The sequence below is a fragment of the Centropristis striata genome, chromosome 9 (genome assembly GCF_030273125.1).
Source record: "Centropristis striata isolate RG_2023a ecotype Rhode Island chromosome 9, C.striata_1.0, whole genome shotgun sequence".
Lineage (NCBI taxonomy): Eukaryota > Metazoa > Chordata > Actinopteri > Perciformes > Serranidae > Centropristis > Centropristis striata.
The window spans coordinates 14,664,927-14,679,078 of record NC_081525.1 but is presented as its reverse complement, the minus strand read 5'-3'; the positions used below and the strand labels follow the sequence as shown (position 1 = coordinate 14,679,078).

At 39.1% G+C, this 14,152-nt stretch overlaps 4 protein-coding genes across 4 annotated transcripts; 3 read left to right on the top strand and 1 right to left on the bottom strand.

The window, feature by feature from the left end:
* Positions 1-508: 508 nt before the first annotated feature.
* On the bottom strand, positions 509-1,447 carry LOC131977588 (histone H1-like). Its single transcript, XM_059340973.1, has one exon. It carries the CDS (start codon positions 1,165-1,167, stop codon positions 547-549), a length of 621 nt encoding a protein of 206 aa, XP_059196956.1. The 5' UTR covers positions 1,168-1,447; the 3' UTR covers positions 509-546.
* A 4,642-nt stretch (positions 1,448-6,089) lies between these two features.
* On the top strand, positions 6,090-6,538 carry LOC131977603 (histone H2B 1/2-like). The gene has a single exon (XM_059340989.1). The coding sequence runs from the start codon at positions 6,120-6,122 to the stop codon at positions 6,492-6,494; it is 375 nt and encodes a 124-aa protein (XP_059196972.1). The 5' UTR covers positions 6,090-6,119; the 3' UTR covers positions 6,495-6,538.
* Positions 6,539-8,232: 1,694 nt separating this feature from the next.
* Positions 8,233-8,621, top strand: LOC131977611 (histone H4). The gene has a single exon (XM_059340997.1). The coding sequence runs from the start codon at positions 8,264-8,266 to the stop codon at positions 8,573-8,575; it is 312 nt and encodes a 103-aa protein (XP_059196980.1). The 5' UTR covers positions 8,233-8,263; the 3' UTR covers positions 8,576-8,621.
* Positions 8,622-9,771: 1,150 nt separating this feature from the next.
* Positions 9,772-10,232, top strand: LOC131977616 (histone H3). The gene has a single exon (XM_059341002.1). The coding sequence runs from the start codon at positions 9,778-9,780 to the stop codon at positions 10,186-10,188; it is 411 nt and encodes a 136-aa protein (XP_059196985.1). The 5' UTR covers positions 9,772-9,777; the 3' UTR covers positions 10,189-10,232.
* Positions 10,233-14,152: the final 3,920 nt, after the last annotated feature.

Below are 14,152 nucleotides of genomic sequence, written 5' to 3'. Positions count from 1 at the left end.
AAGATCACGTATTACAAGCCCATTGTGTTAACTAAGTGGACCATTTAGTACTTATTTATTTTTTGTGAATTTGACTGACACTGTAAGTTGAGTGAAAAATGTGTGATAGTAAAATGTATACCCCCATTTTGGTTGAAAGAATAGAAATATCAGACATTTCTGCAAAAAGTAAACATTTACTTATCTTAAATTTCTGAATTCATAAAATGTAAATCACTAACTGTAAATTGATGGATGTTATTGCAATTTATAAACCCACAGTCTGTACCTTAAACGTCTTTGTTGCCGTCTAGGTTTGCCTTAAGATTTTTTTTTATACTATAATATCTCAGGTAGTAATCTTGACTATGTGACTAATATGCTGAAAGAAATGTCCCAGAATGAAAATGTTTATATCAGTCATCTTAAGGAGCAATTAATAGTAAGTATTGTGCTTAATAATCACTTAGTACTAGTAATCAGACAACATCATAAGAGGATTTTTTTTTCTTTAGATGAAGTGGTTGGCTCTTAAAAGAGCCTTTGGTGATGAGAGTGATGTGGCGCTCACTTCTTCTTGGGTGCTGCTTTCTTGGCTTTGGGCTTGGCAGCAGCTTTCTTTGCGGGGGCTTTCTTGGCTGCAGCAGCCTTTTTGGGTGTAGCCTTCTTGGCGGGCTTGGTGGCCTTCTTGGGGCTCTTGGTGGTTTTCTTGGCCGCTGCGGGTTTCTTGGCCTTCTTGGGAGACTTCTTTGCGGCTGCTGGCTTCTTTGCTGCCGATGTCTTGGTCTTCTTGGCCGCTGCAGGTTTCTTGGCTGCTGGCTTCTTAGTTTTAGCTGCAGGTTTCTTCGCTGCGGGCTTCTTGGCCTTGGGCTCGGCGGCCTTCTTGGCGAGCTTGAAAGATCCGGAGGCCCCGGTCCCTTTAGTCTGGGTCAGAGTCCCGTTAGCGACCAGGCCCTTGACGGCGGTCTTGACGCGGACCTTGTTCTTGTCCACATCGTATCCGCCGGCAGCCAGAGCCTTCTTGATGGCGGCCAGAGACGTGCCGCCCCGCTCCTTGGATGCGGACACAGCAGCAATGATGAGGTCTTTGGCGCTGGGACCAGCCGGTTTGGGTTTGGAAACCTTCTTCTTCTTCTTCGCTGCTTTGGCCGGGGCCGGGGCGGCGGGAGCGACTTCTTTATCTGCCATGACTTCCTCTAAGCTTTGTTCCTCACGGAGTGACCAGAGAGTCTGAGGGACTGTTGCAGAGCTCGGAGCAGCGGGCTGTACTTGAACACACCATGAGAACCGTGGAGACTCAAGCCAGGCCGCGGCTCCTCTGTGCACTGTGAAAGCCGGGACACTTGTGTTTTCTCTGCACTGATAAAAGGCTAAAAACTAAATGTAGGAGAAGTGCTGAAGGCTGAGAGTGACGGAGCTGATAGCGGACTTGTTTCTCTTCACATTGAAGTCACGTAGAGTTCTGATGCTCTCTGCATTTTGTTTGTGGAGCCTCCAAACCTCACCTCTTCACCGCCAAGAACAGCACTTCTCAGCGGCTTTTAACACTTATTTCTCTCCTAAAATGCTTTAAAGTGCATCAGAGCTCCGATAATAAACATTTCCCAGCTGCTGCACATGTTTGTCCAGAGACTGAGTGTAAAAACAAACATCTCCCCCTAATGAAATTATAATAAAATGAAGTTATTCTGGTCGCAGCAAACACACTGATGAGGCTGATGGAGTTCATCCAGACTTCCTATCAGAGCTGCTGGCTGTGAACATTTCTTCTGTTAAAGACCACTTTTAATGTAAATACTTAATAATTATACTATTAATGATCAAATGCATGGCATCTGTGCAGAAATGTTCAAATGTTACAGTTACTCTGTTCCACTTACGCCTGAATATTAGTACTCTTCATCAAGTGTCACACAAAAGATACGACTTTGTTTTTTTCCTGCAGTGGGAAAATTTAGTCGTCACAGCAGCTCAAGATATAGATATAGACATATAGATATGAAAACAGAAAAAAAGAATAAAAAGTGAGACTAATACATACATACTATTCACCTTGTATACATACAATACTTAAATGGCTGCTATTTGGCATTGATCATATTTATATAATTTATTATTTTGTAAGATTGTTTTTCCTGAGTATTTTGTGTTTTGTTGAAGAAAAATATATTCTAACATAATAAATAGGTTGTCATATGTAGTAATATGAACATCAATTGATAATTATATTTAAATATATAGGCTATATACAGAGGATACAAAATGTAAAGTATAAGGAATATAAAACCAGATATTTAATATAGAAAAATAACAGAATATATTTTTATAAGGTATGCTATACAGCAAATACATTATTAAACTTATCATCATACAAAATAGCAAACTTCATACATTTACATAAGTATGATTATATCATTGTGATCAGGGCCGGTTCTAGGCAACATGTATGAGGGGACAGTCAGAAATGTGAAGGGGGCATCGTGTACACTTCATGCTCCAGCACTTTTTTCTGTGCTTATAGTAACGATGCCTTTTTCATTGAAAGGGGTCTATGTGTCCAACCCCAACCTGGAGAAGTGGATTACACTTTGTCTCTACCTTCACACCTGTCCAGGTGTCCCACCTGAAGACTAAGCTCCTGCTGGTTTAGCTCTTAAGGTCACTGAGGCACGCAACCCCCCTGACCACAATAAGATGGCAATCCTTCAGGGGGGAACTGAAAAATGAAAATAAAATAAATAAAACATCCTTCATCCAGACTTCAACCAACAATTGTGTATCATGTGTCCCTTTTTTGGCTGATTTTTCTGCTACTGCAGATAATTTTGTCAGTGAGTGTACTAAAATGTGCTTTCTCAACTTCTAAAATTTTGATTTGAGGGGGCAAGACATTTATTTAAGGGGGTTCGGCCCCCTCTTGCCCCAGCGTAGAGCCAGCCACGATAATGATGATCAAAGAGTTCATGTGACCTCTTGACGTCATGCTTCCCTTTTATGCTGATTACCTGCAATTTAAGTAAAAAACCACATGTTTTTCCTCATTTACTAGGAATTTTCTATTTCCACGTACTGTATTTGAATAGTTGTGCATACTGAGGTCCCTTTAGGCTTTGAATGACATAAACTGGGTATCAGTGGAACGCTGAGACTCTTGTGGACTCAATGAGTTTTCTTCATGTGGGATGATGTTAGTCATCAGTTGAGTCTGGACCTCACTGTATAAAATGAGTTGCTGTGACCTCTAGGATTATCACAGCCTCATGGAACCGAAAACTAGAGACCTAAATCATTTAGAGGATGTGAAGTTGTCCTAGGTATATTGACAATAAGGGAGTTTCTCTGCAGTTTGAAAAACAGAAGTGCTTGTTATCCAATCACTGAAATACATAAATTTCCAAAATGACCAAAGTTTTCGAACCCAAATCACTGCATGTATTTTTCCCCTATTGCTCATAAAGTATTGGCACATTGATGTAACATTTTGACTGATTTTTTGACCATTTCTATCCATTCTCGATATGAATAAAATTGCATAATTCAGCACCAAATGTGTGTAACAAATTGTATCAACCCAAAAATATATGGGACATAGTTGAACATGGAAACAAATTTCAAAGGGGCACATATTTATGTTAAGAACCCTTATACACCTCAATAGTAAGTAAGTCATTTTATTAGATATTTTGACCAGAACAAATGAACATACTAATTCAAATTGATCTTCAGATTCACAGCTTTGAGATGATGTCACCACTTCTATGTGGCATTTACTGTTGACCTGCTATCTACCCCTAAAGACTCACTGCCCACAGTTTTTGTGCACTCCATCTTTCTCCCTCTGCAGGTTTCTCTCCCGTATCGTCCTGTACATGGCAGGTGCCAAACAAAACAGACCTAAAATGACAGTTATTTTGTGTGGTTGTATGTTGGCCGGTGTTGTCATGTGCGTAATGGGAAGAGCGCCTTTGCGCACACACTTTGCGTGTGTAGGCACTAGGCAGGGGCCCGTGGCGAGTTTGTGTCCAGAGGTTGTGGGCTGAGGGGTTGCAACCTTGGCTTGATTTTATTTATTTTTTATCACAGATGAAGTCCCACAGTGCCAACTTGCAACAGAACCAGTATGGACAGAGCCCTCCTGCAGCAGTAATATATATGCCATTGTTTTGTAGGTCGTGGAGAAATGCCACCTATAAATAGGGTGGTATCACTAATGGACAGCATGATTTCCAATTTACTTGATTCATGTTAAAGCTTTGACACATTTAATTTAATTAAAATGTAAAATGAAAAAAAATTAAATGAATGAATAAATACATAAATATGAGGGAAATGTCACTGTAATGTATTTTATTAAACTTAACAAAAGAAGACAACACAACCATGCCAACATGTCAGCACTGAAATGTGCTTAAGAGTACTCCTGAGTGTTTGTAGGATTTGTTCTTACCTAAGAAAAATCCTGGTTAAGAAAAAAATTCATGAATGCCACAATCTTCGTAAGTAGGACTTGAGAACAAATTTGTTCTTAAGAACGGTTCGTGAATGAGGCCCAATGAATTTAACGTTAAAGGTTTTACTTGGGAAAAAAACAAAAACAAAACATTATTCAGTCATAATATGATTGAACATGTGAAGCCAGCAGGGGAATGAGCTCTTGAGTTGAGAGTGAGGTGGCTCTTAAAAGAGCCGTTTTGTTGTTGTGGTGTGGTAGCGGGTGAGTCTAAGCTCTCTCTCCATGGATGCGGCGGGCCAGCTGGATGTCTTTGGGTATGATGGTGACCCTCTTGGCGTGGATGGCGCACAGGTTGGTGTCCTAAACCCAAAACCAATCCAAAACATCACTCAATGGCCAGTTTTGAGGTTTCTGGCTATTTTTCTCCAATAACAGAATAGTGAGAATAAAACATCCAAATCAAACATTTAGGTGTTTATTTCACTATATATGATCCATTTGCAACTGTTGATTTAATAAATATTATATTATTATAACCTTTACTTAACTTGAAAAGCCCATTGAGTTGACAGTTACAAAATAATACAGTAAAAAAACAAAAATGATTACATTTACAAACAGATTATTAAAAATACGTACGTTATAGAGTCGTCCTCAAATACTCTCAGTTTAGATTTACAAGCACTCAATGATATTTAGTCTGTTAGTTTCCTGTCATTCTGTAACTTATTCCATGCAAAAGGTGCAGAGTGAACAAAAGTCTTTTTACCCAATTCAGTACAGGCATATTGAACAGAAAGCAAAAAAAGATCTTGAGAACGGAAAGAATAAGGACCAGCACTTCTCTGCGCAATAAGGCTACAAATATAGGTAGGCAGTAGTCCTAGCATTGTCTTATTTATAAAAGTATACCAATGCTGATCTAAAGCAGGCCTTCCCATCCGGGAGTGTAACTCACAATAATGTGTCAAAGCTTCACAATTAGTAATAAACCGAAGAGAAGCATGGTGAGCAGTCTCAATCATTCAAAGACATTTAGCAGAAGCATTCATGTACAAAAGATCTCCATTTTCCAGCACAGATTAAAAAAGAAAAAAAAGATGCAGTGACAAGTTGCTTTTTTACATTTAAAAAAAACAAACTTGCTAAAAAAACAAAACATTTATAGCTTCAGCTTCTTCACAAGTTTCTCCACAACATCAAACCTATTCATCACAGGCATCTTTAGAAAGCTCCCTCTCTCCTGCACAGTATTACATGTTTTACATGTTCTATATTGCTGTAGCAATTAATTAGATTCAATATTTTGCATTCCAATAGTTATTTCCATTAAGAATGTATGAAATCTTGAGTGGCAGACAGACAATGCAATCACATTGTATGGTAACTGTGTTCCAACTGAAATGGACCTCAAGTCTCTGATAAGATGCAGCATTAATCTGGTTGAAGAAAACAGGCTTGTCAGAAGTAGGATTCGACACCTCCAGGGGAGGTGAACGCTCGGCCATCCTGATTTTGCAGTGACGGCAGAGAACTTGGACTCTTTGTACTGCGCATGCTCAGTCCCGCTCAGAAGCCAACCAATCATGTGAGCGCAACAGCACAGCTTTATTTACATGAAACGGACATAAAGTAGCGCTCTGAGGGCTGAGAGGACATTCGACTCTGATAGACTCGATAACCAAACATGCCTGATCCAGCACCGAAAGCAGCCAAGAAGGGCTCCAAGAAAGCCGTTTCTAAGGCCGTCACCAAGAGCGGCAAGAAGAAGAGGACTAAGAGGAAGGAGAGCTACGCCATCTACGTGTACAAGGTGCTGAAGCAGGTCCACCCCGACACCGGCATCTCCTCCAAGGCCATGGGCATCATGAACTCGTTTGTCAGCGACATCTTTGAGCGCATCGCCGGCGAGGCCTCCCGTCTGGCTCACTACAACAAACGCTCCACCATCACTTCCAGGGAGATCCAGACCGCCGTCCGCCTGCTGCTGCCCGGGGAGCTGGCCAAGCACGCCGTGTCTGAGGGCACCAAGGCCGTCACCAAGTACACCAGCTCCAAGTAAACTCTTACTGCTGCTGCTCAAACAACACAACGGCTCTTTTAAGAGCCACCCACTTCATCCCAAGAGCTTTTCCTCTGATCATTGAAACTTCAGTCAAAAAAACCTTCTAGTAATTTATTGAAATAAGTGTGTGTATAGCAAGGTTGATTTAAAAAAAAAAAAAAAAAAAAACCCAGTTGGCAGTCTATTGACTTCAAATATCCTTTCTAAAAAATATGAAAAATGTAGTACTAATGTTCTTAATGTATTACAATGAACCCTGGTCAGTTTATCCAATCTGTATATTCTTTGTACCTGTGCATGACAAATATGACTGAAAATGAAAATCCTTTTAGATTGTTGGATACCCAAATGGTAAAAGAGATGTGTCTGATTCAGTTGGTTTGAGGATGAATATCTTTTAGATGTCCAATTTTTTCCCTTGAATTTAATGATATTTTCCCTACAGCAAACGCATTGCTACAACAAAGCTATTAATAATTAGTGTGGTAAATATATTTTTTTATTCATATGGGGAAATGTCTGGATGACTCGTCTCATCTTTTGCTTTGAAAATAAGGCTCATAACTCTTTAATAGAAAGTCATGTTGGTTTAGTTAGAAAAAAATATATTTTCAGCCTGAAAAGTAATGAAAGATGTCAGCTAAATGTAGTCTAGTAAAAATAATTGAATTACATAAAATGGAAATACTCAAGTAAAGTACACAAAATTGTACTTAAGTACATTACTTGAGTGTATGTATTTATTCATTTATCATAAACTCAATATCTAGGTTTTCCCTCTTTACACAAGTCTACATTTCAGTGGAAAACTTTATTTCGGCACACCTGTCAATATGTTGTATTTTTTTGGAGGCTTATTATTAGTAGTTGTAGGAGCTGAATGTGTTTGGTTTTGTTTTTATGTGTGGTGTAATTCACTCAATGTATGTGTGGGGTCGCTGTGCTGTTACCTGGGGAGCTCAGGTGCATATAGGTGTGATTGTTCACTCTTTGTGCAGGGTTTGACCCAGAAGGGCAAATGGTTTTTTGACCGCTGTAGCGCTGTAACTCATCATGCCGGTATTTTGTTTGTATGTTTTTCTTTGTTTACATTGCACGGCAATAAACACACTGTGTTGTGGAACAGCGTGAACACTTATTCAATGTGGTATGAGAGCATCAGTCAATGCGAGGCGTGTCAACCAGGTTATTCCGGGACTCAAATACCTCAGTATTAGACTGAGCTCCTTTAATAGTAGTAGTATTATTGCTAATGATCTATCACTTGTGCAGCCGAAGCAAGTTACAAAAAAAAAATGCAAAAAGTCGAATGCAATTTATAATAGGGAAACAATAACAGTGTCTAGTAATAGTAGGCCTCTATTATACTGTAAAATGACGACTTTAACTGCAAAACTATATTCTTCAGCCCTTATTTTAAATCATAGCCCCCACCATTCATCATGCTTTGGGTCATATTCTTTGACTTTTTCTAATGTTTGGGTCATTCTTTAGTAAAAGCTAGTTGAATAACAAGCAACAGTTAATACTACATCGTTAAATCTCTACAATCTGTAAGTATATACCTATCATCTTTGTTTTCTGCTATAAAAGATCTTATGTCCAGATTCAACTTCTAAACTCGAGGAAGCGCTGAGTTTGTCTCCGCCCACCGGAACACATGAGTCATCTGTTCTCTCTCACGTCCGCAGTTCAGATTCAAATACCGGCGATCAGAGAGCTTCCAGTCATTCGTTTCTGACGATCCAAACTCAGCATAATAGAAAATGTCTGGCCGCGGTAAGGGAGGTAAAGGACTCGGTAAAGGAGGCGCTAAGCGTCACCGGAAAGTGCTCCGTGATAACATCCAGGGCATCACCAAGCCCGCTATCCGCCGTCTGGCTCGCCGCGGTGGAGTCAAGCGTATCTCCGGTCTGATCTACGAGGAGACCCGCGGTGTGTTGAAGGTCTTCCTGGAGAACGTCATCCGTGATGCCGTCACCTACACCGAGCACGCCAAGAGGAAGACTGTGACCGCCATGGATGTGGTGTACGCTCTCAAGAGGCAGGGCCGCACCCTGTACGGCTTCGGAGGTTAAACTACACACTGCTGATACAAACACAAAGGCTCTTTTAAGAGCCACACATCTCTTCAAAGAGTGCTTTCTCTTTTTGTTTTTTTTGTACTACTTAATATGACGTATTATGAAAAAATATTGTGTCGAAATGCCACTCAAAGTTTGGTTGTACAATATTGCACTATATATTTACTGAGGTTTTTCACAGCATAACAAAACTGGTTCACCGTTCAGTTGCGGGCATAGTGGGAACTGTAAGGTAATGTCGGATACATTGAGTCAGGACAACATGGCGGCAGACGAAGAACTGCAGAATAATAAGTAATAATTTTATATATATATATATATATATATATTATTTATGTATGTATTTAGACTTTTTTTGACTTACTTGACTACACGCATACATACATACAGGTGCATCTCCAATTAGAATATCCTAGAAAGTTTATGTCAGTAATTAATTTCGAAAAGTTGAAATAACACATATAGATCCATTACACACAGAACAAAACTTTTCATGTCTTAATTTCTTCTAATCATAATGATTATGGCTTACATTTAATGAAGACCTTAAATTCAGTGTCTCAAAAATGTTTAATATTACAAAAGACCAATTTTAATAAGTATGTTTAATATGGAAATGTTTGCCTTTGAAAAGTATGTCCATCTATATGACTCAATACTTGGTTGGGGCTATTTGACTTGAACTACTAGAAATAGACTTTTCCATGATATTCTAATATTTTCAGATGCATGTGTATACTAGTATTTTTTTAACTGTATGTATATAAATTCCTAACATAGTATTATTATTCTGACGAGTTGATGTAAGCAGAACTTTACTGTAGTCACTAATATACTTTTATGTGGTATATTTATAAACATTCTTAATTGTTTAATTTAATTTAGTGGAATGTTTATGTTAAATCTATGTTTTGTTTTTCAGTTACGTTTATTTGCACTATTAATATATTTGTTTAACATTATTGGCTCTATAATTATTATAACAATGATTTATAAAAGTATAATTTAATTACTAACTTGCTATACAAATAAAGTTAAACCTGAAGTTAGATTTTTTTTTTTCCGTACCAAACAGAGCTGCTGTCACGTGCGTTAAATCCACCAATCAGCGTCGTCGGCCCGCCGGCTCTGGCTATATAAAGCAACCAGTGACCGTACGACGGTATCACTCTTTTTCTAGCAAGAAGGAAAGAAAGATGGCCAGAACCAAGCAGACCGCTCGTAAATCCACCGGAGGCAAAGCTCCCAGGAAGCAGCTGGCCACCAAGGCTGCCCGTAAGAGCGCCCCGGCCACCGGCGGCGTGAAGAAGCCTCACCGTTACAGGCCCGGTACCGTGGCTCTGAGAGAGATCCGTCGCTACCAGAAATCCACCGAGCTGCTGATCCGCAAGCTGCCCTTCCAGCGCCTGGTCCGAGAAATCGCTCAGGACTTCAAGACCGACCTGCGCTTCCAGAGCTCCGCTGTCATGGCTCTGCAGGAGTCCAGCGAGGCTTACCTGGTCGGACTCTTCGAGGACACCAACCTGTGCGCCATCCACGCCAAGAGGGTCACCATCATGCCCAAAGACATCCAGCTGGCCCGCCGCATCCGTGGAGAGAGAGCTTAGACTCACCCGCTACCACCCCAACACAACAAAACGGCTCTTTTAAGAGCCACGCATCTCTTTCAGAGAGCTGGTATCCCAAATGCATTCATTGTTTTCATCTTGTTGCTCAAAATGGAATAGAAATGACATCAATAAAAATTGCACCACAACTCTTAAGTAGAGATCTATATTGAAATGCATTTAATGTAGGTACATGGTGGTTTTTTTTTTTTTTTCCCCCATCTGTGCGGAGCTGACTTGTAAAATAAAATTGAGAGGGAAAAGTGTTGCAGAAGTAGTAAAAATGTATGTTTAAAAAGGCCCACATAGGTTACCATAAATAGTCTCTTATATGATGACCAATATTTTAAGGATTGGCCTGGTAAATATCACTACGTTTATCCCATATATAGCCATACAATACATGCTAACGTGTTAGAGATGAAGCATTGTTTGAAACTTTTTCACATCCAAGCATATTTCTTATATAACCTTGAAGACATAAGTTACACAATTAAGAATGTTCTGCTCTTTGTACAAATCCAACAAATAAGATAGAGGTCACATTCATAATCATTACATAAGTCAAAAGAAAATACTGTGAATGGCTTCAAATTGACACTAAATAATGCGCAATGCGTAATACATTTGGAGAATGGTGGTAATCAAAGTCGCCTGGAAGTAAATTATTAAAAATAAAGTTATCACATGGTGGTTGGGTCCGCTTTTCCTTGGTTAAACGTGATGGATTTTAGAAATAAAGGACATTTGGCTAAGGAGTCATGAGCCTGGAGGGATAGCTCAGGGCTTGTGTGTAGAGAAGGGTTGTTTATTGCTGTTTTCATGTATTTCTGTTTAATGACTCTATGTCTCTGTCTGATGGTCTGGATGCCGGTTATGGTGTGGATGTAATGGTTGCTGATGTAGGACGGGAGTCTGTGAGCCAGTTTAAGTGCCTTGTTTTGGATGATTTGTAGTCTTTGTAGCTGGTTGTCAGAGATGGTGATCCAAGCGGGGACGGAGTATTCAAAGAGTGGTCTGATGTATGCCAGGTAAACTTTGATGATTGTTGAGGGTGAGGCGCCATGTTTTCCACAGAGGGCTTTGAGGTGGTTGAGTCTATTGTTTGCTTTTTGTTCCAGGTTATTGATGTGTTTGGTCCAGGTCATGTTATTTTGAAAAGTAATGCAGAGGAAAGTTGCTTCTTTGCTGATATTGATTTTGCGATTGTTGAGTGACAGGTTGATATTGGGCTGCAGGTGTGGGTTCTTAGTGAAAAGGATGAGTTGCATTAAATCCACCGGAGCCTCCGAGCTCGCGGAGCTTCTCCTCTACGGACACAGAGAACCACGGAGAGGTACAAGCACTTTAGGAGACCAATAAAGGACGTGTTGAGTGACTGTATGGTTGAGTGTCTCTTACGGACGTAATTGAAAACCTGCAGCTCGACTAAGCCGCTGCATTTCCGGGTACGATATCTTTCAAAATAAAAGCAATTTTAAAAAAAATTAAAAGCAAGTAGTAGTTTGTTTAGGCTGGATACACTTTCAGGATCATTTACAGCATCATTTTATTATTATTGTATTTATTGTTGATTTCATTTTATCTATTTGTTATCTGTCAGTGTGTATTAAAACACCTCTCTTTTGTAATCCAAAATTAAGGAGTAAGACCTGTTGAAAATAAAGCAATTATTCAAGCTTATATTCACATTCAAGCATATTCCTAATCTTGAAGACGTAATGGTTATAACATTAAGCATGATTTTTTTTTTTTTTTAAATGTATCTTTGAACAATAAAGTGTTACTGACATCACAATGGAGAAATAAAACAGATATAATATATTTGAGTTTTTATAGAGCTTTAAAGTTACTGAATTTCGTTGGCTGAATTACAATGACAATTAATTCCTTATATCCTTATTCTTATTTTCATTTGTTGTCTTATTTGGTTGAACTAGATGACTGTTATGAAGGACTTGTCCATTTGTCTATCTCAGTTGTTCAGTCACTCGCTTGGGGCTGGACCCTACTATCTACAGGAGCATCTCAATAAATTAGAATATGATGGAAAAGTCAATTTCCAGTAGTTCAAATCAAACAGCCTCAACCAAGTATTGAGTGCATTTAGTTGGACATACTTTTCAGAGGCCAACATTTCCATATTAAACCTACTATTTAAAATGGTCTTTTGTAATATTCAAATGTTTTGAGACACTGAATTTTAGGTCTTCATTAAATGTAAGCCATAATAGTTATATTTAGAAGAAATTAAATAAATTAAGACATGACATGTTTCATTCTGTGTGTAACGGATCTATATGTGTTGTTTCCACTGTTTGAATTGAATTACTGACATAAATAAACTTTTTTAATGATATTCTAATTTATTGAGATGCGCCTGTAGAAGCAACCATTCTCTTCAAAATTAGGTAATTTTAATTAAAAACGTGTAGCATTTTATTCCGAAAAACACCTGCGGCTGTCCAGCAGGAAGCTTGAACTGAGCTCGTTCCTGATTGGACAACCACCGTTACGCTCAATTCGACCAATCAGAGCGCAGCAGCGTTGCTACATATTGTCGGCGTGGACGCCATATGGCACTTTCTTTCGTTTAATCTCGAATAATACTAGTAAGTGAAGATGTCTGGACGTGGTAAGGGCGCCGGCAAAGCCAGAGCGAAGGCCAAGACCCGCTCCTCTCGTGCCGGGCTCCAGTTCCCGGTCGGTCGTGTCCACAGGCTGCTGAGAAAGGGAAACTACGCTCAGCGTGTCGGTGCCGGAGCTCCGGTCTACCTGGCGGCCGTGCTGGAGTACCTGACTGCTGAGATCCTGGAGCTGGCTGGAAACGCTGCCCGCGACAACAAGAAGACCCGTATCATCCCCCGTCACCTGCAGCTGGCTGTCCGCAACGACGAGGAGCTCAACAAGCTGCTGGGCGGAGTGACCATCGCTCAGGGCGGCGTGCTGCCCAACATCCAGGCGGTCCTGCTGCCCAAGAAGACCGAGAAGGCCGCCAAGAAGTAAACATGGACCCTCTCTGACTGCTGGACACAACACAAAGGCTCTTTTAAGAGCCACACACTATTTCTAAGAGCAAATTTCTTTAGAAAGAAAAATGTACAACAATTTTGACATGCAGGGTGTTTTGCCTCCATAACAATCTTCGTCCAGACTTGTGGAAAGAGAATATCTAAGATGCACAATGAGGCTTTTATTTCACTACACTCTATGCATCTGTAGGTTTTTTTTTTTTTTTTTTGAGACATCTACTTCATTGTTTGCATATTGCAGAATTTCAAAAAATGTAAAACTTATTTCTACTCCCTTCATATCAGGTTTATAACTACGAGCTATAACTAAATATCACTGATTCAAATACCACTGTAAATTGACAAACATTCAGATAAAGACCAGAGTATTTTTTTTTTTTTTTTTTTTTTCCTGATTTTAGTTAACGGAAATAAACTAGACTTGAAAAACATTTGTGTGGAATGAAATAAAGTTTTTAAAAAAATAAAAAACGAATGTACTGTTTAGTGACAAGACTAACAGATGAGAGAAGTCAAAATGTCCGTTTTCATTTTGCAAACTTTTTTCATACGTAAACCTTTTTGGTTGATATGAAATGTCAATATGTTTCATCTATCTGGTTTTATGACTTAATAAACCTTTTAGGGATGAGATGGATAAGACAAAGGAAATAAAGGCAACATTTGTGACTTTTTTTGCATCTGGCACCCAATACCCCATTACAATAAAACACTGAAACTAATAAAAAACCAAACTAAAACTAAGCATTTTCCAAAAACTAAAAACAAATAAAGAAAACTAATAAAATCCAAAACTATTATAACCTTGTTCCTGACATGTATATAAATTCATAGTAATTGTTGTGTTTGTAAAAACTGTCAACTAATTCAATGACTTTTTTATATATATAAATGGATAACTTTGACTATTTCAAACCCATATGTTTTATATT

Excerpts from the sequence above, each read along its gene's own strand:
- LOC131977588 (XM_059340973.1), bottom strand. The coding sequence starts at position 1,167 with ATGGCAGATAAAGAAGTCGCTCCCGCCGCCCCGGCCCCGGCCAAAGCA.
- LOC131977603 (XM_059340989.1), top strand. The coding sequence starts at position 6,120 with ATGCCTGATCCAGCACCGAAAGCAGCCAAGAAGGGCTCCAAGAAAGCC.
- LOC131977611 (XM_059340997.1), top strand. The coding sequence starts at position 8,264 with ATGTCTGGCCGCGGTAAGGGAGGTAAAGGACTCGGTAAAGGAGGCGCT.
- LOC131977616 (XM_059341002.1), top strand. The coding sequence starts at position 9,778 with ATGGCCAGAACCAAGCAGACCGCTCGTAAATCCACCGGAGGCAAAGCT.